The sequence below is a fragment of the Macaca mulatta genome, chromosome X (genome assembly GCF_049350105.2).
Source record: "Macaca mulatta isolate MMU2019108-1 chromosome X, T2T-MMU8v2.0, whole genome shotgun sequence".
In the NCBI taxonomy this organism is placed as follows: domain Eukaryota; kingdom Metazoa; phylum Chordata; class Mammalia; order Primates; family Cercopithecidae; genus Macaca; species Macaca mulatta.
In genome coordinates, this window is record NC_133426.1 from 9,638,920 (window position 1) to 9,662,172 (window position 23,253).

The 23,253-nt window shown below is 45.1% G+C and overlaps 1 protein-coding gene across 1 annotated transcript in view; it reads left to right on the plus strand.

The window, feature by feature from the left end:
• WWC3 (WWC family member 3) overlaps nt 1-23,253 on the plus strand; it is a 128,821-nt gene that overhangs the window by 68,906 nt on the left and 36,662 nt on the right. Inside the window, exons 6-8 of the mRNA XM_015126924.3 lie at nt 5,908-6,037; nt 9,973-10,122; nt 14,018-14,091. Of these exons, the coding sequence (XP_014982410.3) occupies nt 5,908-6,037; nt 9,973-10,122; nt 14,018-14,091 (354 nt within the window). The remainder of the gene's footprint in view (nt 1-5,907; nt 6,038-9,972; nt 10,123-14,017; nt 14,092-23,253) is intronic.

Below are 23,253 nucleotides of genomic sequence, written 5' to 3' on the forward strand. Positions count from 1 at the left end.
GCAAAGGGAAGACTCAGGACCAGAACGTGCCATGTTTCCCAACTGGGTGATGTGCGTGAACGGACCAAGTGCACCAATAGATGTGGGCAAATTCCCCTCTCCAGCTCCTGCCTGGAGCTCTAGAAAGCACCTTGTGTTAGATTTTTTTTTTTTTTTTTTTTTTTTTGAGGCATAGTCTCACTCTGTGGCCCAGGCTGGAGTGCAGTGGCACGATCTTGGCTCACTGCAACCTCTGCCTCCCGGGTTCAAGTGATTCTCATGCCTCAGCCTCCTGAGTAGCTAGGACTACAGGTGCACACCACCACGCCCAGCTAATTTTTGTATTTTTTAAAGTAGAGACAGGGTTTCTCCATGTTGCCCAGGCTGGTCTCGCACTTCTGGGCTCAAGCCATCTGCCCGCCTTGGCCTCCCACAGTGCTGGGATTGCAGGCGTGAGCCACTGCACCTGGCCCCTTATGTTAGCTTCTGAGTGGTCCTGCAGGTGGGAAGCTCATTTAACATTGCCTTTCCCTGAGTTTCCTGCTCGTGTTATTGGAGCCTTTTCCTGCCATGATACCTATAATGTCCCTGAGCACTGGCTTGATGGCAGAAGATGCTTTTGGGGAACTCTGCCTGGCCACCTTGTCCATGGTGTGCTGTTTCTACACCTGGCCTCTGATCCTTCTCACAGCTTCCACCACCACGGCTCTGGGCCAAGCACTAATGTGAGTCTCCATCCTCGCACAGTAGCCACGGGGTTCTTCCACAACTAGTGCTCTCCTCGTGGTCCTCCTGTGGCTTTCTCTCACGTACAACACAAGCCAGACTCTACCTACATAGGCTGGCCGTCGGCCCTGCCTCATTTACCTCTAGTTTCACCTTTGAAAGGGATGTCCTGTACCATGGGTACTTGGAGCTCCCTCTGCCTGGAATGCTCTTTCCCCCAGATGCTCACATGCCTGCTCCCTCCCTTCCATGGGCCTTTGCTTAGTGACTTCTGGAGAGATCCTGGCTTAACCATCCATCTAAAAATGTACTCTGTCACACTCTGTCCCCAAACTCTGCTTCTTTTTTTTTTTTTTTTTAAACATTCGTGACTGCCTGACCTAAGGATGTACTTTTCATTGTCTGTCTCCTTGGCTGGAATCGTGCTGCACGAAGACAAGGACTTGGCTTTGTTCGCTGCTTCATCCTGAGGACCTAGCCGGTTCTCAGCACAGGGTGGGGCTTGGGAGTGAACGCAGATTGCCCAGGTGTTGGGGGGAGTGGCTGAAGTTGCTGTTCCCGCCGGCTAGTAGCCATCACAGTGTCCCCTTCTTTCTCGGACACTGGGACACTGAGTGAGGGCACATCTTTCCTTGGCTGAAACTTTTGTCCCCGGGCTAGAGGAACTCAGGGAGGCCTCCAGATGTTGCCCAGTCACCTTCTTGCTAACTGTCCTCTAGCACGGCATTCTCTTCTGCATTTTGTGTGATATTCTTCTGGCCTGGGTTTTAAGAAGTCCTATTATCACCGCTCTTCAAATCACAGAAAGGGATGCTCACCAAATGTTCCACTAACTAGTTTCCATGAGGTACATTCTTAGCCACTAGGCGAGCCTCTGCTTCAAGACTTTTGATTTCTTGATTAACTTCCCAAATGGGGTGAAACCCATTTGTCTCCTTAAATACGAGCCACTACATCCTTCTAAGCATGCAATACCAGAATGAAGCATTACTACATATTAGAATTAGCATTTTCTGTCTGAAGGGATTTAGTAGTCTCAAGAAAGGGTGGGATTGTTCACTTAGAACAGGCTTAAAGTAACGATCTCCCATTAGTGTAGCACCTAACTACATTTGACTGATTATGGGTACAGCCCATGCGAAAACCCCGGCAATACTCAGATAACAGCAGAATGTACAGAAATGGGCTGGAAACAAAAAGAGCATTGTTCCTGGTTGTGGGACAGGTCTGGTGTCCCACACAGGTCTCACTGTTGATAGAAAGCTGCCGGAAGCTTTCTGAGGTTCACCCAAGGCCCTCTGCCAGAGCTGCTGATAGAAAATGTAGAAGTTGTAACAAACCTTTCCATTCTTTTGGGTTGTAATCTGTGGTATTAACACAGAATATCTTTAGAGGGCTGGCAGCTCTTTCCTTCAAGATGTGGGGTTAAGAAGTTATGTGGTTTTACTCTTATTTTTGCTAGTGCAATTCTCTTTGACATCTTAAATTGAACAACCAATATGGAAATTTTAGGGTGGCAGGAGGTAGAGGTTGACAATTAATATCTCTAAAATGCCTTTTCCATTGTACTGGGTTCCTCCTCTGAAGCTGTATCTTCTTCTTTTCTCTCCAACCCATTTCTTTCAAGAGCACACCATAAAGTGCACCAGTTTACTTTGGGATGACATTTGACTGATTATATGGGTGGCCTTCAGGTTTGACACAATGGGCATTTAGAGGCCTTGACTTTTAATATATTGCGAACCTGGTGATGGAGCAGACAAGTCCTGGTGTGGGGGGCCTTGGCCTTGAACTTCACTCTGCCTGTTACTGGCTGTGTGACCCTCAGCAAATCACTTAACATCCCTGAAGCTGAATGCAAACTGTAGAGGGTGCAAAAGTGAAGACTGTGAGTCTGTGCACTGAATTTTGATTTCATATTGCATAATAACTTATGTCTTTGTTTATTCTCCTTGAGCAGTTACCGCTTTTCTATCATTTTATTTGTGATGTATGGTAAAGGCACTGTCTTGCACTCTTAATTAAAATTAAGACCAGAATAAGGCAGTTCTTTGGCAGTCACAGATCTTAATGATTTTTTAAATGAACTGGAATACATAGATATTTTTTAAAAATACCAAATCATTGAGCACATCATCTACATTGGACCAAAGTTTTATAGGGAAGTTTTAGAGAGAGTGTGCTCTCAAATAAATGAATTTTGCAGAAGTGAAAGAAGACGTTTACTGTCCAAACTTTGAAGTTTTTGTTGAATGAAAATGGATCACAGTTGAATAAATGGAGGTGGGTGGAGTTCTCTGAAACATAGCTTGCCCTTGTTTTTTTTTTTTTTTTTTTAAATCTGGACCTGCCTTGCCCACTCTGAGAGCAGTAGATGTCATGCTCAGTAGGAAGGGGCAGCACCACACCTCGTGATCCTGGGCAGGCTTTGGAGTCAGCCTGTGGGTTTGAATCTGGCTCTGCCAGATATTCGCTTGTCATCTGGGCCATTTAGTTAATTGCTCTGAGCTTCAACTTCATCATCATCAAATCCGAGGAGGTTATGCTTATCTCATGGGGGGGGGGTGTTAAGTGAGGTGACAAGCATGCAGCAAGACCCTGTCACCTAATAGGTGAACTACTTTAAAATAAGACTCAGTGCTTTGAGATGTATGGCCTTTTATTTCTGTCTTGCATTCAAGACTCCTGGTTCCCCACACAGCATCTGAAATAGAAAAACACATGGGCTTTGCTTCTGTTTTACGTTTCCTATATCATGTGTCTTGGTGTTTCTGAGATCCCTCAAAGACAATGGCTCTCTCCAAGGGACCTTACCCCCAGCCTGAGCTCCTGAAGTAGAGAGTGATAAGAGGCTCCTCCAACCTGGTGGTTCTAGGACCTGGTTGATGGATCATTGAATCTCCTAGTTCCACCTGTAGGGGTTCACCTTCAGCAGGGACTTCCGGAGTCTATATTTGTTCTGATGACCAACTGCGTTTTGGGGCCACATTCTATCTCCAGACTTCTGGTTCTAGTCCTACTCTTCATACCATTCAGCCACACAGCGCCCCCTGTACAAATTTCAGTGAACTACATTGATTTTTTTGTTGTGAAGCTGTCACAGCTAAGAAAGTACAAGGTAGCCCTTCCGTGAATATCCCCAGTGAGTTACCAGCAGTGAGTGAGAAGGCCAACTGTTTTGGTGGAAGTGGGGTTGGTTTTGAGGGACAAACAAAAGAGTTTTGAAAATATACAATGGGTTTATGTGCCTAGTGTCACCATTCTTGCTATTGGCTCCCACATTTCAGTAGCCACCAAGTGGCATGCTGGTACTGTGCTAGGAACTTTTTCTATTTTATTGCCAAAAATCACGAGGACTCTCAGGTGAGATAGACTGTTCCACCACCTCAATCATTTGAATGAACTATTTTGTGAAAGAAGGGATTTAATGAGAGCAGAATAAAAAGAAAAATATGCCTACAGCTCAAACTTTAGTTCATGCTCACTTACTTTAACTTTTGGCATGGAGCACTCTATAGTTAAAGATATATGTACCTTTTAATAAAGATGTATAAATAAAGACTTGTGCTTGGTAGGAACAGACAAGGCAATGTGTATTTGAAAAACCTACAAGTCTGTAATAGCCATTATGGAAGTGCCTGCAGGGTCAGGCCACGTTAGCATTTAGGAGTGTCACTATTCATCATGCACGGTGTGCCTCTATCTGCTCTCCTCGGGGCAGGACTCAGGACTAGTGTTTATAAATATTTTATTTGTAGCTGGTGGCAATCGCAGCAATGCTGCTGAGCCCCAGAGCCCTATTCAAAGGGAGGCAATGGTTTCCTGCTTGTGTTGTTTGCCCTCCTCCTAGGCCATGGATGCTGATAGCTCAGGTTGACTCCGGTGCCGAGTTTTGCTTGAGTTGTGACATATTTGGCAAGGAATTTGTTAATGATAATAAAATACCAGAGTTGGCAAGTTACTTACTTTTTCTCCCATGAGTAAGGAGATTCTGTGTTATCCTGATAATAACAATCACCGCAAACACCATATGCCAGGCCTCCTGCCAAGCAAGCCCTTTCCTTGCATTTTCTCATTAAATTTCATGCCCATCCCATGGGAGAAGTATTTTTAGTGTCCCAATTTGAGACAGGAGGAAGCAGGTGGAAAGAGGGAAAGTGACTCACCCAGGTCCCACAGCCAGTGAGTGGCAGAGCTGGGTGCCACTCGCACCCACCAGCATGCCAGAGGTTTCTGTGAGTGGTAAGCAAGGGAGTTGGGGCTGGCAGTTAATGATCCAGGTTTTTAGGATAACATGGAGGGAAATGTTAGAACCAGAACCTACGAACTGGGAGACTTGGAACCTGAAAGAAGCTAGTTGCTTTCCAGAGAAGGAATTCATTCCACTCTGGACCAAGGTTTCTCAAGTTCCTTAGCCTTAGGGCTTTCCAGGCTGGAGCCTCAGGTGTAGGGGACGTGACAAAGGACATGCTTCAGAGGCCACCTCCCTTTGAAGGCAGAACCAAGTCTTGTTTTGTTCTGTGCTCTGCGTCCAACCCCAGACCCAGGCCTGGTGTGCACAGGAGCTGGCTGGGAGGATGGAAGCTTGGAGGAATGGTGGGAGGAAGGGGAGGAAGGAGGAGGGAGGGACGTTGCCATTTTCCCTGGATGGGTGTTTGGATTGAAGGAAAGAATTGAGGACTTGGTAGGAGAAAGAGTGAGTAATAAATTAGAACCAGAATGAAATCAGAGTTATAGGAGACAGAAGAGTTTCCAGCTTTTGTACAAAGCACCATTATCGAAAGCTCACTAATTCTTGCTGTGTCCCATATGTTCTCCCTGTACACAGATCTCATTCATATGTTTATTTAACAAAGATTTTGACCACTAACCTGGGGATAAACAAAACATGTCCTCTTCTCAGAGAGAGGAGTTTACAGTCTTGGGAAATTACTCAAGCAAGCAATCTTGTTGCGTGATCATTAGCGGAGGATGTGGGCATCCCAACTTGGAAGTCTTCACCTGCCCAGGGTGCTCCTCAGCAAAGGGTGTTGCATCGACCAGAAGGAGGGATGCTTCCTTGGGGTCTTTCTTTTTCTTTGCCAAAACATTACTTTTAACTGTTTCCACCTTTCTGTGAAGCTTTCGGGTTTTCATAGTTGTATGTTTAATGGAATGCTAGGATCTCATGTGAAATAACATTGATTTTTTTGTTTTAACCAGGATTGATCGGAAGATGTCAAGTACTCACACCAGCTACAAACTAGATGAGGCGCAAGCTATCATGAGTGAGCTCCGCACCATCAAGAAGGCTATTTGCACAGGCGAGAAGGAGAGACGGGACCTGATGCATGTAAGCTGCCTGCCTGCTCATGTGTTTTATTTTAAGATGTTTTTAATATACTTAGGTATTACATGTTATATAGTTATTGTATATATAACATATATGTATATATAATACACACACACATGCATACACACATACGCACCCCCCACTGTATTTAAGTATGTATAGAGTCATCCCTTTGTATCCTTGGGGGATTGGTTCCAAGACACACCCCCATCCCTCAGGATAACAAAATCTTTGAATGCTCAAGTCCCTTATATAAAATGGTGTAGTATTTGCATATCTGCACAATCCTCCTGTATACTTTTCTTTTTTTTTTTGGAGACAGGTTCTCTGTTCCTAGGCTTGAGTACGATGGCACAAAAATGGCTCACTGTAGCCTTGACCTCCCAGGCTCAAGCCATCCTCTCACCTCAGCCTCTAGAGTAGCTGGGACCACAGGTGTGCACCATCTTGCCCGGCTAATTTTTATATTTTTAGTAGAGACAGGGTCTCACCATGTTGGCCAGGCTGGTCTCAAACTCCTGGCCTTGAGCGATCCTCCCGTGTCGGCCTCCCAAAGTGCTGGGATTACAGGCATAAGCCACTGCGCTTGGCCCCCCCCATACTGTAAATCATCTCTAGATTAGTTATAATACCTCCTGCATTGTAAATGCTATGTAAATTGATGTTACACTGTATTGGTTTTTTCTTTGTGTTTTTTTTTTTGTTGTTGTAGTTTTTTTTCCCTCCGAATATTTTCTATCAGCGGTGGGTTAAATCTGGAGATGTGGAACCTGCGGATATGGAGGCTGACTGTTTTAGTTTTCTGGGGTTGCCGTAACAAGGTAGCACAAACTGCGTGGCTTTAGAACAACAGAAATTTAGTCTCTCAGTTTTGGAGGCCGGAAGTCTGAAATCAAGGTCAGGGATTTGAAATCCTGTGGACAGGGTCATACTTCTGAAGCCTCTAGGGGAGGATCCTTCCTTGCCTCTTCCAGCTTCCTTGGATTGTAGACACGTTACTCTGATCTCTGCCTTCATGGTCACATGACTGTCTCTATGTCTGAATTTCCTGTTCCTGTAAGGACACCAGCCATTGGATAATGGCCCACCCTAACCAGTATGACCTCATCTTAACTAGATTACATCTGTAAAGACTATTTCCAAATAAGGTCACACTCACAGGTTCCTGGGGTTAGGACTTGAACATATCTCCTGGGGGAACATAATTCAACCCACAGCAATGGGTGATGCATTTATATTGTTCAATAATTAAGATAATTCCAAAGGTCTATGATAAAAAGTCTCGCTATTGCCCCATCCTCCTACTGCCCCTACCTGCCTTTATTAGCTTCTTGCCTACCCTTCCAACATTCATGCGGGCACACAAAAATGAGAATACGTGTTTAGCCGCCCTCATGCAAAGCCAGGACTATGATACTGTTCCACACTAGCTTCCTCACTTAACAGCAATATCCCCTACCTTTCCCCATATCTGTACACAAAGAGCTGCTTCTTTCCTTGAGATGGTTGCGTAGTATTTTACTCTGTGGGTGTGTTTGTATTATATGTAGCTGGGATCATTGTAGCTTTATATTGCTTTATGTTGTCTTCCCCTTGAGCTCTTGTAGTTTCTGTTATTTTTAGAAAAAGTTGAATTTTTGCAAATACAAAAATCTGCCTCCGTGGTGGGGAACTCAAGCAAGACATCTGAGTGGCTGGCCCTAGTGCTGCACATGGTGGCCTCAGAGAGGCCAAGGCAGGGAGCACTGCTTGACCTCATGACGTAAAGTGCTGGAATGCATTCAGTGCTGTCAGTTACAGTTTTTATGTTTCATCTGCTACCCTAAGTGAGCACCTACTGCCTGCTGGCATGTGTCTAGATTCTGTAGAGTATAAGACCCACAGGACAGAACAAGCAAAGCTGAAACTCATAGGCAAAATGAGACAGATGCACAAAAAACTACCCTGCCTGGGCAGTGCTTTCTAAGGTCAAGGCCATGAGGGACTTTCGGAGAGTCCTCACGGTGCTTATTAAGATGCAGATTACCAGGCCCCACCCTAGACTCACTGAATTAGAATCTCTGGAGGCAGGGCCCAGGAATCTGTATTTTCAGATGACCTCTCCAGGTTGTGATAAGTAAATGGTAAATTGTTAGATTTTTTTTTTTTTTTGGCACACAGGTAGCACTGAGAACAGCTACCATTTACTGAGGTCTCTGCTCAGCTGACGTCAAACAAGATGCCCCATGTTTGTTACCCATCACCGACACCCCAGGCTGAACCACGTGGTGTTCCATGGTGGAGACACAGAGGCTTTATGCCATGAGGCCAAGTAGGGCTGCCTGCCCCAGCCTCTCTGAGGCCACCCTGTGCAGCACCAGGGCCAACCACTCATTTGCCTTGCTTGAGTTCCCACCATGGAGGCAAGAGATAGAATTGCTGGAAGAAGCTTCAGGCCCGAGCGCCTTCTTTGATGTCTCCATAGCCTCTCAAACTCTGAGAAGCTCCAGGAAGAGGCACGGGCAGAGTCCTCTTCTATCCAGGTTAAATAAGTTATTTTACCTTTCTTATGTGAACTTAACAATATTGACCCCTCCCAAGAAGGCTTTATCTCAATCTCAAGCCAGTTTTGTGAGTTCTACTGCACTTGGGCATTTTTGGTTCTGGTGTCTAGTAAAATTTGCTGAAAGTGAATATATTCAGAAGTCTAAAAGAAATGGTCAAAAATCTGATTTCTGGCTGGATGCAGTGGCTCATGCTTATAATGCCAGCACTTTGGGAGGCTGAGGCAGGAGAATTGCTTGAGCCCAGAACTTTGAGAAAAGCCCAGGCAACATAGTGAGACCTGGTCTCTACAAAAACAAACAAAGAAACAAACAAAAGTTTAGCTGGGTGTGGTGGCGTACCTGTAGTCCCAAGTACTCAGGAGGCTGCGGTGGGAGGATCACTTGCGCCCAGGAGGTCGAGGCTACAGTGAGCTATGATTGTGCCACTGCCCTCCAGCATGAGTGACAGAGTGAGACCCTCTCTTAAAAAAAAAAAAAGGGCCGGGCGCGGTGGCTCAAGCCTGTAATCCCAGCACTTTGGGAGGCCGAGACGGGCGGATCACGAGGTCAGGAGATCGAGACCATCCTGGCTAACACAATGAAACCCCGTCTCCACTAAAAATACAAAAAAATTAGCCGGGCGTGGTGGCGGCGCCTGTAGTCCCAGCTACTCGGGAGGCTGAGGCAGGAGAATGGCGGGAACCCGGGAGGCGGAGCTTGCAGTGAGCCGAGATCGCGCCACTGCACTCCAGCCTGGGCGACAGAGTGAGACTCCGCCTCAAAAAAAAAAAAAAAAAAAAAATCAGATTTTCTGATTTCTGCTTAAAACTGTCACACAGAGAGATTTCATGTGCCAGAATGCATACTTTAATTTTTGGCAAACCAACATACATATGAGATTACTTTTGACCATGTACAATTATGACTGAAAAATGAGGTTTATGAAAATACGTAAGCTAAAACAGCAACTCAAAGAACTGAAAAAAAAAAAAAAAAAGTAAACATTGTCTGGGAGCTGTTTTCCCCTTCCCTGTGTTTCCTCTGTAACAATCTGAAGGCAGCATTCATCTCTGTCAGACTCATTTACATTTTCGATAGAAATACTTATTTTTTTCTTTAGGAAACACGAAGGTGTAAGAACCAGTAAAAATGGTACCATAATTGTCCTCTATTTTATTCACATGCTGCCAGGGGAACTTAGTTACAATGTGATTTAAATGACTAAGAATTTTATTAGAGGTGCCTGTGATGAAGGGCATTTATGTGAAATCTAATGAGTGTGGGGGTCAGGTGGGGCAACTGTTCAGTAATAAATAAAGCAGCAGACCTAAAACAAATGAGAGGACCAATTCTGGAGGAAAGAGACACATCGCCATCTCCGTTCAAAGAGCTTGTCTCATTCTGTTCCAGAGCCTGGCCAAGCTGACTGATAGCTTCAAGAACAGCTGCTCCGTTACCGACTCTCTAGTGGACTTCCCTCACCATGCAGGCGTGCCTGGCGATGCTGGTCTACCCCAGCAGTTCTGCGATGCCGGCTCCCAGACCGATATAATCGGGGAGGTATATGTGCGCCCAGGGGGAGAAATGCACCGGGAGAGGGAAGGGCTGCTTCAGTGTTGCCATCACTGGTTTGGTGTAATTTTCCATGTTCACTTAAGAAATGCCTTCACTTTTGTGCCATTAAGTTTGAAGAAAAAGTATTGTGTCTCACATCCAGCTGTGTGATACAACTGAATTGCTTATCACTGCTGCCTTTATGATTTGGACTCTTATAAATGACAGACTCCTTGTGAGAGTTGAGTTTCACTGTTCTTTTGACAGACATACGACTTTTTAGAGCATGGGTCCCCACAGTTTTTCTGTGAAGGGCCAGATAGTAAATATAGTCACTATTTAAGGCTTTGCAGGTAGTTCTGCTGGAACCGCCCCACCCTGTCATTGCAGTGTACATGCAACCATGACAGAGATGCCTTGCAAGCATGTAAGGTTGGGGCCTCGAGCTGCTCAAACGTTCACTTACAGAACAGCCAGTGGGGCCATAGGTACTGATTCCTGCCTTAGACCACTGATTTCCAAAGGCTTTGTAGCTGTGCCACCTTGGGTATTACTTTATTGCTGTTTCTTACTCTTCTGAAAGAATGTCAGGAAATTGAACTGAATTAAAAGTCATTTTGTTTGAGACTTGGAAGACTGTCATAATGCCTCCTTTGTTAATTAGTGAAGCCTTGAGTTAGCCACAGAAACAAGTTGGGAAGATCACCATTTGAAACAGGGTAGTGGATATTCAAAGACACTACTATTCTAATATCATTGAGTGAAGCTTGACATTAATTTGTTACCAAATGGAAAAGCAGTTTAAAGAGCTTCTTTTTTTAAAGGATTATTAAGTAAAGATGAGGTATCAATGGAATGCACAGTGCCACCCCCCCCACCGAAATAAAATAAATAAAAGGAAAGCAACAAAAGGAGAAAAAACAATTGATGGAGAACTCTGAGTTTTAAATAATTAGGTAATGAATATTTTGAAATCTTGGCAACTAGTGCCTCTTTGAGGGGAGTATAATGTAGGAAATCATGGCCCTTTATGTCTTGGGTGTCCTGGAACAGTCCTATTTTCAAAATTGCCCGCATTGTTCCAAACGTACACTTGGCCATTTTTGACTAGGCATCTTCTTTGGATGAAAGAATATGGTCACCATCTGTAACACACAGAGGAGAATCTGTAATTCAAAAATGTTTGGCATTTTTGCCTAAAGATTTTGGAGTGAGGGAAGGAAACAAGTACAGAACTCATTGAATTCGTGAATAATTCATTGCTGCTTATTGTAAGGTTAGAATTAGAATTTAGTTTGAGAGAAACAGTTAAGATAGAAGGTTCTCCAGTGATTTAGGTCAACCCTTCTAAAAATGTCAGTTGAGGAGTGGTGGCTGGCTATGCTACTTGAGCAGTCGCTGTTCATTGTTGATGAGCCCCTGCCGTTTACTGGGGCCGACCCTGGGTCAGCAGTTTCATAGCTGTTATCTCAGTTTAAGTAGTTGTTCCCATCCTGTGTGATGTGCAGGAGACCGAGATACCAGGTTACCTAAGGTCTTGTAGCTGAGGAGAGGCAGGTCTGGGTTTGAAACATTTCTCATCCCTAAACCCCTGTAGTTTCTAAGAAACCACATCGTGTTATTATACAAAAATAGATCAAAAGACTATGACTGTATTAGCTAACCATTGCTGCAAAACAGATTTCCCCAAAACCTAGCCTCTTACAACACTCCTTTATTATCTCATGCTCGATGTGGTCCAGGAGACTGGACTGGGTCTTCTGCTCCATGGTTTCTCAGGAACCTGCAATCAAGGTGTCAGCCAGGGCTGTGGTCTCATCCAAAATCTCACCTGGGGGAGGAGCCACTGTTAAGCTCATGCGATTGTTGGCAGGATTCAGTTCCTCACAAGTTGCTGGACTGAGGGCTTCAATTCCTTGCCACGTGGGCCACTCCAGCACGGCAGTCTGCTTCATCAAAGTGTGCCAGCTGAGAGAGTCCACTAGCAAGGTGGAAGTCACAGTCTTTTGTAACCTATTCACAGAAATGACTTCCCATCACCTTTGCTGTGTTCTATTGGTTAGAGTCAAGTTGTAGACCCAGTTTATTCTCAAGGGGAGGGAATTTCACATGGGGAGAATCCCAGGAGTGGAGGTCATTGGGGGCCATCTTAGAAGTCTGCCTACCTCACTTTGAGCTTGTGTTGAGTCTGTTTTGTGGGGTGGGTATTGCTGTATATCAGACGTGCTTTTTGAGACTGGAGATTTGCAGCTACAGGGTTGCACACGCTGTAGGGCTGCATAGGAACTCTGAAGCAGGAGTCTCTTGGATCCATTTGGCTGTCCTTTCTTTTCACTAAAATGTCTATTTAATTCTCAAGAGTACAGAAACAAAGCTTAGAGAGTGGTGCATACAGCTTTGAGAAGAGGTTTGAGAGATGATGTTTATAGATCCTGATGAAGAGTTGGTTGTGAGGTCACTAATAAAGAGGGGACTGAAATGGCAAGTCGTCATCTCCACTGTGGACAGTTTTTGGAGCTGTGGCACTGCCACTTAAATACATTTATACTGAGGAAGCTGGAGAGGAGCATTGGATGAGGCCATTTAAACATGTATAATTGTGGCCAGGCATGGTGGCTCATGCTGGTAATCTTAGCACTTTGGGAGGCTGAGGTGGCCATAGTTGGCCAGATTGCTTGAGCCTATGAGTTGAAGACCAGCCTGGGCAACATGGTGAAACCCCGTCTCTACAAACCAAAAATTAGGCAGGTGTGGTGGCTCATGCCTGTAGTCCCAGCCACTTGGGAGGCTGAGGCAGGAGGATTGCTTGAGCCCAAGGGGTTGAGGCTGCAGTGAGCTGTGATTGCGCCTCTGCACTCTAGTCTGGGCAATAGTGTGAGACCCTGTCTCAAAAAAAGAAACCATGAACGATTGTCATTCTGGTTGGAGAATGCTCAGTCCCTTGTAAGGCACTTTTTCATCTTGCCATTCAAGGCAATAAATTTGCAAAGAAATTTTTCATCAACATAGATCAAAATTCGTATCGATAAATTCATTGCTAATCATTCAAGTTGAATATTTTCAGATACTTGTTGATGGGCAGTTACTTCAAAAACAAAGACTTGGTGGTCATAATATGTGGTCTAGTAAGGTCAGATCAGCAGATGGAGCCGATTTATTGAAACTGGAGTTGTATGAATATTTGCAGGAATGAGGAATTAACCAAAATGTACTACAGTTACTTCCTATACATGTCTTTTTTTTGTTTTGTGTAGGATTTTGTTGCCGTCAATGTAACTGGTACGAAAATATTTAAGTACATCTACTCGTCATGGAGCACTGCATTTAGAGGCTAACTCTATATTGGTACTCCCCGAGTTGTGGCTTTTTGAGACCTTGCTTGCTTTCCTTTTGCCCTTGGTTCTTTAACACGCCTCGTGGCATCAGAAGGCGTCCACCAGCCCATACCTCACACAGCGAGTCCAGCTGCCTCAGACCATGGGGCTTCCGAGTAGAACATCATTATGTTTACTGAGGAATTAGAGAATGGACTGCACAAAATGGGATGACTGGTTTTTGCCTTTGTATCAACTTTTTCTAAGTAATTTCCTACTTCTTTTAAAACCTAAATTGTGGTTGCTGTTTGGAATTACAGAATAGATAGATGTGCTGCTACTGTAAAAAAACAAAAAACCCTACCAGTTTAGGCAAGCAAGAGTCTTCCCTTCCCCCTCCCCGCTCCCCAGCCAGGGGCGGCCGCAAAGGGTTATTTGGTGTTTCCTTCCAGACCTTGCACAGATTGAAAGTGAAAGAGATTAAGAGTATTTCTCATTGCTGTTGAAAGTTTAAGTGAAGTTGCTATTTTGGAAATATGTTTTTAATATGCGTTTCCTTTCTTTTTTCTCTCTCCTGTTCCGGAAAGTTCGTCTTTGATGATAAAACAAGACTTGTAGACCGAGTCAGACTTAATTGGCAGTATGAAGAAGCCAGAAAGAGGTAAGAAGCGCTTTTATCCAACCTCGCCTTCTGCTTACTTTCTCCTGTGGAAGGAGGCGTGGCAGAGTTCCTGCGTGTGATTGTCCACGTCTGATCGGAGAACAGCGTTTGATAGAATATCAAGTCAAGGATCTTCATTTACATGTAGCTTAATACATACATATGACAACATTTCAAGTGCATTTAAAATGTGAAATTTGCAGTATTGCAAACAGTGATACAGACATGATTCCCTAAGAATAGAAACTTTTTTGGCTTCATCATCCCTGGTAGTTCAGAACCTTTACCCCTCCTTCCCTTCCCTCCTTCCAGTAGACCGAGCATCAGTTCTGGAGGGTATCGTAAGTGAAACCACTTGATCTTTCATATGTGTGGCTTCTAACTCCATAGGCTAATGGGCAAAGCCATGTATCTTGGTTATAAGACATTCAATAAGCATTAGGTCAACAGGTGAGCAGTACCTAATTGATTTCATTCCATGTATGTTGTCCTGTGTCACAAACCGTTGGCCTCCTGCAAATTGCGGCTTGACCCACTTTGTGTGCTTGTGTTTCTCTTTCCTCACTTCCCTCCCTCCCTCCCAGTCTTCATCCTCAGACATGGACAAAGCTGAGAGGCTTCCAAACCCTCGCATGGTATAGTATTTCAGGGCGCCACACATCTTCTCACCTGCGCAGGACTCCTGTTTTCAATATTCTTATCCTCTCTGGCTTTTGTATTCTCTTTTTAGAGACTTTCTCTCGTTTGTGCCTTCTGGAAAGAGTCTTTTTTTTTTTTTTGAGACGGAGTCTCGCTCTGTAGCCCAGGCTGGAGAGCAGTGGCCGGATCTCAGCTCACTGCAAGCTCCGCCTCCCGGGTTCACGCCATTCTCCGGCCTCAGCCTCCCGAGTAGCTGGGACTACAGGCGCTGCCACCTCGCCCGGCTATTTTTTGTATTTCTTAGTAGAGACGGGGTTTCACCGTGTTAGCCAGGATGGTCTCGATCTCCTGACCTCGTGATCCGCCCATCTCGGCCTCCCAAAGTGCTGGGATTACAGGCTTGAGCCACCGCGCCCGGCCGGAAAGAGTCTTAAAACCAAATTATTTCCAAATAAGTGCTTCAGAAAAGTATCAAGCATATCTTTTTAAAAAAAGTTTCTTGAGTCACAAATGAAATATTATCATGGGGGGCGGGGAGAGCAGAATAGAAGAATGTAGGGTGGGGTAAGGGAGTTCTTTCTGGAAGCTAAACAGTTAGGCCTGCTCAGCACACTGTACCATTCATGGATGTCTGGAAAGCTACTTTGTTGGCTTTTTAAAAAATGTAAAAATAGTAACAAAAGCACATCATATGATTCAGTGCTCCAGGGCCAACTTAAACGGACACGGACACGGACCTTCTGTTTTCTAGGAGGTTTTCTAACCAGTGCCTCTTGGCTTTTTAGGATGGACTCGTGGTGGGCTTTAAATTTCCCCACAGAACGGTGCCAAGTTCATTTGCCAATACCGGTTGTCTCTGTGGTGGCATTCTTCATTTATCATGCATTCCTTCTCTTTAGTCTGCCCGAGTTTGTGAGGAGCGATGGTCTCTTCTGAATATTTCTCTGCTCTTGCCTGTTGCTGGTGGAACTGCAGAGTGTGGGCGCTGGAATTTGCTGTGCTGGATTAAACTCAGCAAATAGATTGTTGCTACACTTAAGAACATGATTGTTATGTGTTTGGCTGTGACATTTACCAAACATAGCAAGTGATTTATTTGTTTTCTAGAGATGGTGCCAGTATATGGTGAGTAACCTTCTAAATGTTGGAATAATACATTTGGGTGAAAAGTTGAGTATTTAAGAAAATTATCCAAGGGGCAGGCATGATACTTCATCAGTTCTTTTGAAAAAAATACCATATTATTTCAAGATGGCCAGAACCTTGTTAGGAAATGCACCGCAGCTACAGAGGAAGGTCCAGCCTTCAGTGACCGTAGCGGCATCTCAGAAATGCCTCTGTGGGCTGTGTTGGAGCATTTAAAAACCAGAGATGTCTTTTAAACTCCACCTGGGTGGGCCTGCACAGGTGCTACCTGTCCTTTTCCCACTAGCATAGTGGGGCTCCACACAGGGAGCAAGGTCTTCACCCTCCAGGAGACCTCCAGCAGTGTTTGCAGACATGTTTAGGTGTCCCAACTCTAGGGCAGGTGCTGCTGGCATCTAGTGGGCAGGGGCCAGGGAAGCCGCTCGACATCCTGTTGTGCACAGGATGGCCCCCGCAACAAAGGCTTACCTGGCCCAGCATGGCCACGGTGCCGAGGTCCGGAAACCTTGCCCTGGGGCTTCTTCCTGTCTTGCTCCTGAATCTCCACAATGTGTGGACAACAAGGGTCCCACAGGAGCAGGTGGCCTGCTGACTCACAGGCATCAGCCCGCTCCCCACTCACCCTGCTCCAGCCAATCGACCCCTCGATGTTCAAGCACGCCTGCACTGAGCAGCCCCTCGGGCCTCCCACCGGGCCTCAGTCCCACCGAGCCAACTCCTGAGCTAGCATGTGCAGCTGGCAGAATGATGGTCCCTCAAGGTGTCTGCATCGTGATCTCCACAGCCTGTAAAGATGTGGCTTTCCATGGCAAAAGGGACTTTGTGGATATAATTAGATTAGGGATCCTGAGATGATGGGGAAATGAGCCTATATGGTCCAGGTGGGCCCAGTGTCATCATAAGGGTCCCCATAAGAGAGAGACAGGACGGTCAGCAGCAGAGAAGGAGATGTGAGGTTGGAAGCAGAGGTCAGAATAGTGTGGGGCCAGGAGCCAAGGAGCACGGGCAGCTCCTAGAAGCTGGAAGGTGCAAAGAAACAGATTTTCCCCTGGAGCCTCCAGAAGGAACGCAGCAGCCCTGTAGACCCATTTTCGACTTCTGCCCTCCAGAACTGTAAGGGAATAATAGGTGTTGCTTTAAGCCATTAAGCTGTGATAATTTGGGGCAGAAAAGAACAAACTCATACAGTGCCCTTGGCCTGTTCTGTCTTCTCTGCCTGGAATGGGGTGGCTTTTCTCCAAATTTTCACATGACCTCTGCTCTCCTTTTGATCACCTTGTTAGAGAGGTTTCCTTGACCATCCTGAATAAAATCGCACCACCCTGTCTTCACCCCTGTCCCCCTGATTGGCTGAGCAAATGTTATTACCTAACCATTGTTTACTTTCTTACTGCCTGTCTCTCCCTGTGAAAATGTAAATAACCCTCATGAGTGCAGGGATTGTAGGTCACTGCTGTAAGCCCAGCAGCTACATACTCGGTGAATATTTATTGAATGAGTAAATGAGGGTCCCGTGTGGTTGCATTTGCCGTTTGGCCTTTGCTCCTGGGACTGGGCAAGCCAGGGCAGTCCTGGGGCCAGGTCAGCTCCAGGCCAACTGCTCTGCTCCTTGGTCCCTTCCTGAAACCTCCATCCAGGTGTGAGCCTTGGGGTCTCTCGCCTTGACTTGAAAAGGGAAAGGGCTTCAAGATATGGGTGCCTTTAGGGATCTAAGGTAGGCAGGGAACTGTCTCTCCCTTTCAAGGACTATGTTCAAGGTGTGATACATCAACACACCGAGCTAGACTCACAGTTCTGGGCCTTCATGGACATTCAAAAGAGCTACTAGCCTTTGAACTCCATAATCAGTCCTCTCCTTGGGGGTAGGAGAAAGTGGCATTGGAGGTGGGCCCTGAAGGAGTGCTGGGATTCCAGTCGCCCACCAATTGGGGATGGGCTTTCTCAGGTAAGAGTGGAAGTCAGGAGTGGGGATGAGGTATCAGTCTGCAGCAGCTGGACTGGCCTGGAACTGTAGAGCAAAGGCCAGCCAGGCTGGAACGGAGGATGCGTGAGCAGGGAGGGAGGCCATGGCATGGGGGCCACGATGCCCTGAAGAGGGGTCAGAATTGCTGGGCATGCTGGGACCTTTGAGTTGGGAAGGTTACGTGTGAGCCATTCAGATGGTGGTATGTGGAGAGGGCCATTGGAGGAACCCAGATGGCATAGAGACGAAGTCATCGAGCAGCTGGGCTCACCTTGGGAGATGGAACACAGGGAGAAAGGAGGAGATGCCAGGACTGAGCCTGAGGAAGTCCTGTCAAAGGCCTGGCGAGGATGAGACTGGCCAGAGGGGTGTAGTAAAAGGTCCGAAAGAGGATGGCTAGGGCTGGAGGAGACAAGAGGAGGAAGTACACCTGAGAAGACACTTGTCTCCACAGGCCCAGCGGCTGTGAAGGAACGAAAAAGGAGTGGTGCCATTGGCTGACGGGCAGGCCTCTGCTTCCCAAGCCCAGCCTGAGGTGTCTTTGGTCCACAGTGCACGGGCAAAAGGAGGGCCAGCGGCAGGTTTTCCTAAAGCCGACTTGCTGTTTTCCATTCAAAGAACTATCTAATTCTCAGAGATACATATATACATATACATATATAATATATTTAATATATATGTGTAATATATATTTAATACATATTTACTATATATTTATAGTATGTATTTAATATACATATTTTTATATATTTTTTTTTCTGTTAAAACATCTTTCTCTTAATGAACTAATGATGATCGTTGATGTGAATTGGTTTTTTCCAAAGTCTTTACTTGGCAAAATAACAAGCTGGCAGTCCTAAATTCCTGCTGTCAGCACATCCCCTTTCTTAAATTGGACTGGCCTGGGGAAAGTGTGACAGAGATGATGCTCTCCCTGAAATTAGAGGAGGAGGATGGCCCTCAACAGGGTTTTCCAGAGGCTCACAGTAAAGTGGAGGGTCATTTGAAAGGCAGATCTTGGTTTTGACCATGAGTTTGGTGTTTTCAGTGGCCTTGAAGCTGCTTAGAAACATCCATGAAGTGTTCTTGTTGGTGGAGTCTGCAGCTGTGATTGCAGTTCGCTGAGTCATTGATTGCAGCTCCCTCCGGGCTGTGGTTCCCTGATGCGGCAGTGCACGTCTCCAGTCCCCTTGGCGTGATTGTTTCTGCCTCCAGTCATTCCACATTGGTTCCTATAGCTAAGGCTTGACCAGTAAGTGCATGCCTGCCGTGTGAACTACTCAGCTGTAGGTCACATAACCCTCAGCAGCCTGGGCAAGGCCCTAGACTTTACATACCTTGTAGCATTGTCAGGACAGCCTTGGTTCCCCTCTGCCCCATTCCTGTAGACAGACGGAAGACTAGGAAGGGTTGATGTTATCAGGTCTCCCCAGCACCAGATCAGCGATTTCATTACGATGGCATTTTCAGAGTGTTCTGTTGAACTGACTCTAAGTGAGGCACATGAGTAGAACGATATAGACCTGGGGAGAGAGCAGTGGCAAGTGGTTCTCTGGCAAGAACTCATTCTTGTAGAACAAACATTAACATTCCAGAAGCCAGGTGCTGAGCACCACAGGCAAAGCATGGTGGCTTTGAGGTCCTGTCCATGGTCTCTTCCTCAGCCCCCTTGATCAGGCTGGGACACAATGTCCCTGACATCCCTGTGACTGTCCCCTGGAGAAGTGGTGTGCCATGAGCAGGAAGGCATCATGTACACCCATCAACCCACCAAAGCATGAAAAAGAACACGTTGCTCTTAGTGGCAGTGTTAGCAAAGAATAATGTGTTTTTCCCAGCCCCCTCATTCCAAGCCTAAGGGACACCATGTGCCCTTTTCTCTTGCCCAGGTGAACTTCTATTATATTAGTGCCACTATTCAGTGTCGTCTTTTCATTCTGCTACTTCGCCCTTGGACATTAATCTCCCAGCTCTCATTCCTGAAATCATTTCACCCTGAAAGCTTAGCTTCCCTACTGTATTAGGGTTCTGCGGAGAAACAGAACTAGCAACAGTGGGGGTAGGGAGGAGAAGGGATAGAGATTGTTTTATTATAGGAATTGGCTCACACAATTATGGAGGCCAGGAAGTCCCACTATCTGCAAGCCAGAGACCCAGGAAAGCCAGTGGTGTAATTCAGTCCAAGTCTGAAGGCCTGAGAACTGGGGGTGGGGTGGGGTTTGAAGTGGGTGGGTGGGTGGGTGGTCATGGTGTAAGTCCCAGAGTCTGAAGGCCTGAGAACCAGGAGCTTTGGTGTCTGAGGGCAGAAGGTGGATGTCCCAGCTCAAGAAGAGACAGAATTCACCCTTCCTCCACCCTTTTGCTCTATTCGGTCCCTCAATGAATTGGATGGTGCCCACCCACATTGGTGAGGGTGGACCTTCTTTGCTCAGTCCACTGATTCACATGCTTATCTCTTCCAGAAATTCCTTCCCAGACACACTCAGAGATAATGTTTTACCAGCTATCTGGGCAAGTGATAGCCCAGGCAAGTTGATACACAAAGTGAACCATCATGTATATCCTCTGCAGAACCTCCTGTGCTTTGCCACTTCTGAATGGTGGAGAAGTTTATGCCTCAGGCATTTTGGAGGTCTTTCCTTGCACGTATATATTTGAGATTGTTTTTAAGATGTGGGAAATTGTCAAAACTGCCGAATTCTGGACAATGAGGGATTTCATATATATATTCAGATTTTTTTTCCCTTTTTTTTTCTTTCTTTCTTTCTTTCTTTTTTTTTTTTTTTTGAGACAGGATCTCGCTCTATCACCCAGGCTGGAGTGTAGTGGCGCGATCTTGACTCACTACAACCTCCGCCTCCTGGGTTCTAGCAATTCTTGTGCCTCAGCCTCCTGAGTAGCTGGGATTACAGGCACGTGCCACCACACCAGGCTAATTTTTGTATTTTTAGTAGAGACAGGGTTTCACCATGTTGGCCAAGGCTGGTCTCGAACTCCCTGACCTCAAGTGATCCACCCGCCTCAGCCTCCGAAAGTACTGGTATTACAGGTGTGAGCCACCCCACCCAGCTGGATTTCATATATATTCGGATTTAAAGGAAGTTTGTGGAAGTGGAACTCATAATTCTGAGTGGGTGGTATGATTTCTAGAGAATTCTCTGGCCAAACGACCACTGTCATGATGACCAGTTTTGTGTTTTTAACTGTGGGTCCTGTGAAGTGTACCAAAAGGACTGCTTGCACCTTGCCTCAGGAATGCCTCTTCAGATTCCCGAGGCAGACCTAATGATAGGAATATTCACATTACTGATTTAAAAATTTCAGAAATTTTAAAAGTGAAGTTGAAAGAGCAAGTCTTCTTGAAGCAATCCCGATGACGCAGATGGCTCCTTATTTTTAACTTAAGAGCACTTGTTCCAGATCTGTGCACAAACTGTAGCTGTTACCATAGAAACACTCTCAGTCCAGATAGGAACAAAACATTCGGTCCATCCAGTTTCTCTGCCTCTTAGTTTTTGTTGCCAGGATCAGTCCTGCTGTTCATCCGTTGTCGGGGATCAGTATAGTGTTATGATTCCAGTTGAATTTGATCAATCACTTGGATTTTTTCTTCATTTCTCAAATGACTTCGTATCTGGGTTTTAGGGGTGGGGCACAGTTGTGAGAAATAAAGAAAAGCATCTTTGCCACTGCGGCTCTGTCTTCCCTATTCTGGTCAATGTGAGGAAGCCTGTAGACTTGCTGCTTTTTATTTGATGAAGTTGCTCTCTGAAGATCTGTCTGTTGTAAAGGGAGAAGATGTCAGGGCTGGGAATCTGAGGACGGGGTGAGATATTGGTCTATTAGTAGACCTTTCTTATCCCAGATATTCTAGATTTAGACTTCTCAAACTTCTGACATAAAAGAGTTGAGTAGAATGGACGCTAGTTTAGTTCAATCAGCTGAAGTGATTTCATTGTCCGTGATTTCAAAATCAGGTGATTTCAAAATCCTCTCTAATTTTAAGCTGCTATTAGTTCTCTTTACATTTCAGCTGATGTTTTCTTTAACCTTTGCTTTTTATTTAAAAGGGTATTTACAACAAGAAAACTAAGAAAAAAATGTAAGAAGTATCAAACCTGTAGCCATAATTGCAATCTGGAGGTATGAGGCTCTAAGCTGACACCGTGTCCTGGAATGTGCCATTGGGATCCCTCATGACTCATCACCGTGGGATAGGACCACGGGCTGTCCGGAGTTCTGCTTGCTATTCCAGAAAGCAGCAGGATTTTAGGAACATGAGAAATGATATTGTAGACTGCAGATTTTTGGTATAAATTCAAATAATTGGGGATTATTCTTGATATGCCTCAGAACTTTTTATTATTAAAAGTGCATTGTTTTCCTATAAAAATGCAAATTGTATTTAAGATTTTCATGTGAATTGTGAGAGTCTAAATAGTTTCTGCGGCATAAATGCAGGTTTTCGTTCATGGTTTAATGGTGCCTGGGTTGTAACAGAAAAGTGTTAGGGCAAAAATCATAAGGGAAAAATGATTCATATTTTATGTCTGTCTACATTAGACCTGCTCAGGGAATAGAGTTTGGGAATCACATAATAAATAAGAAACCTGCATGCTTGATTGAACATTTGCTTTCTTCACTATCAGGACACGGGGACATATATTTTAAGGCTTTTAAAGGCATTCGGGAGAGATTTTATATAGGCCATAAAATTCATTACCCCTCAGAAATAAGAATCACTGAAGAATATAGTTGACTTACAGAAAAAAAAAAATCCTCTCTAATTTTAAGCTGCTATTAGTTCTCTTTACAAAAAACTTGGGAAAGTTATTTTTTTGCAAACTTTAACCATGACCTTGCTTTACTTCCGTGTATTTAATTTCACTGAAATGATATTTCAAAGAAAAGCCTTTCTGGAAATTGTTTTTCCTTTAATACCCAAAATTGGAACAACAGCACTCACAAGAACGAGGCTCCAACCGGTGGATCAGCTGTTTGGCATGGATGTAGAAGAAGGTGCACTGAAACTCAGTACATCTGTGTTTAGCCTTAGGCAGGAAGTCTGTTCCTTCAAGTAAACCTAACTACTAAAGATACTCCTTGCAGATGGCTCATTTCCGGCCCATGGCAAGGTAGACAAGTCATACAGTTTTAAAGGCAGAGCCGTCTTGTCTGTCTCACGGGGACTTAAGAACAATCGATTGTTGAAGGAATCCTAGTGCTTTTGGCTTCCAGTACAGACAGACAGACAGATGTGCCTCTCTCGACCTAGCTGAAGCAGGTCCCAAATGTTCACACGTAGAACATGGGAACAAAGAAAGAAATTGAACTTTCCAATATATTCCAGTTTCTTCTAGATTCATATATAGCTCTGAAATGAAGATGAGATTGTTTGCATTGTTGCATTGTTT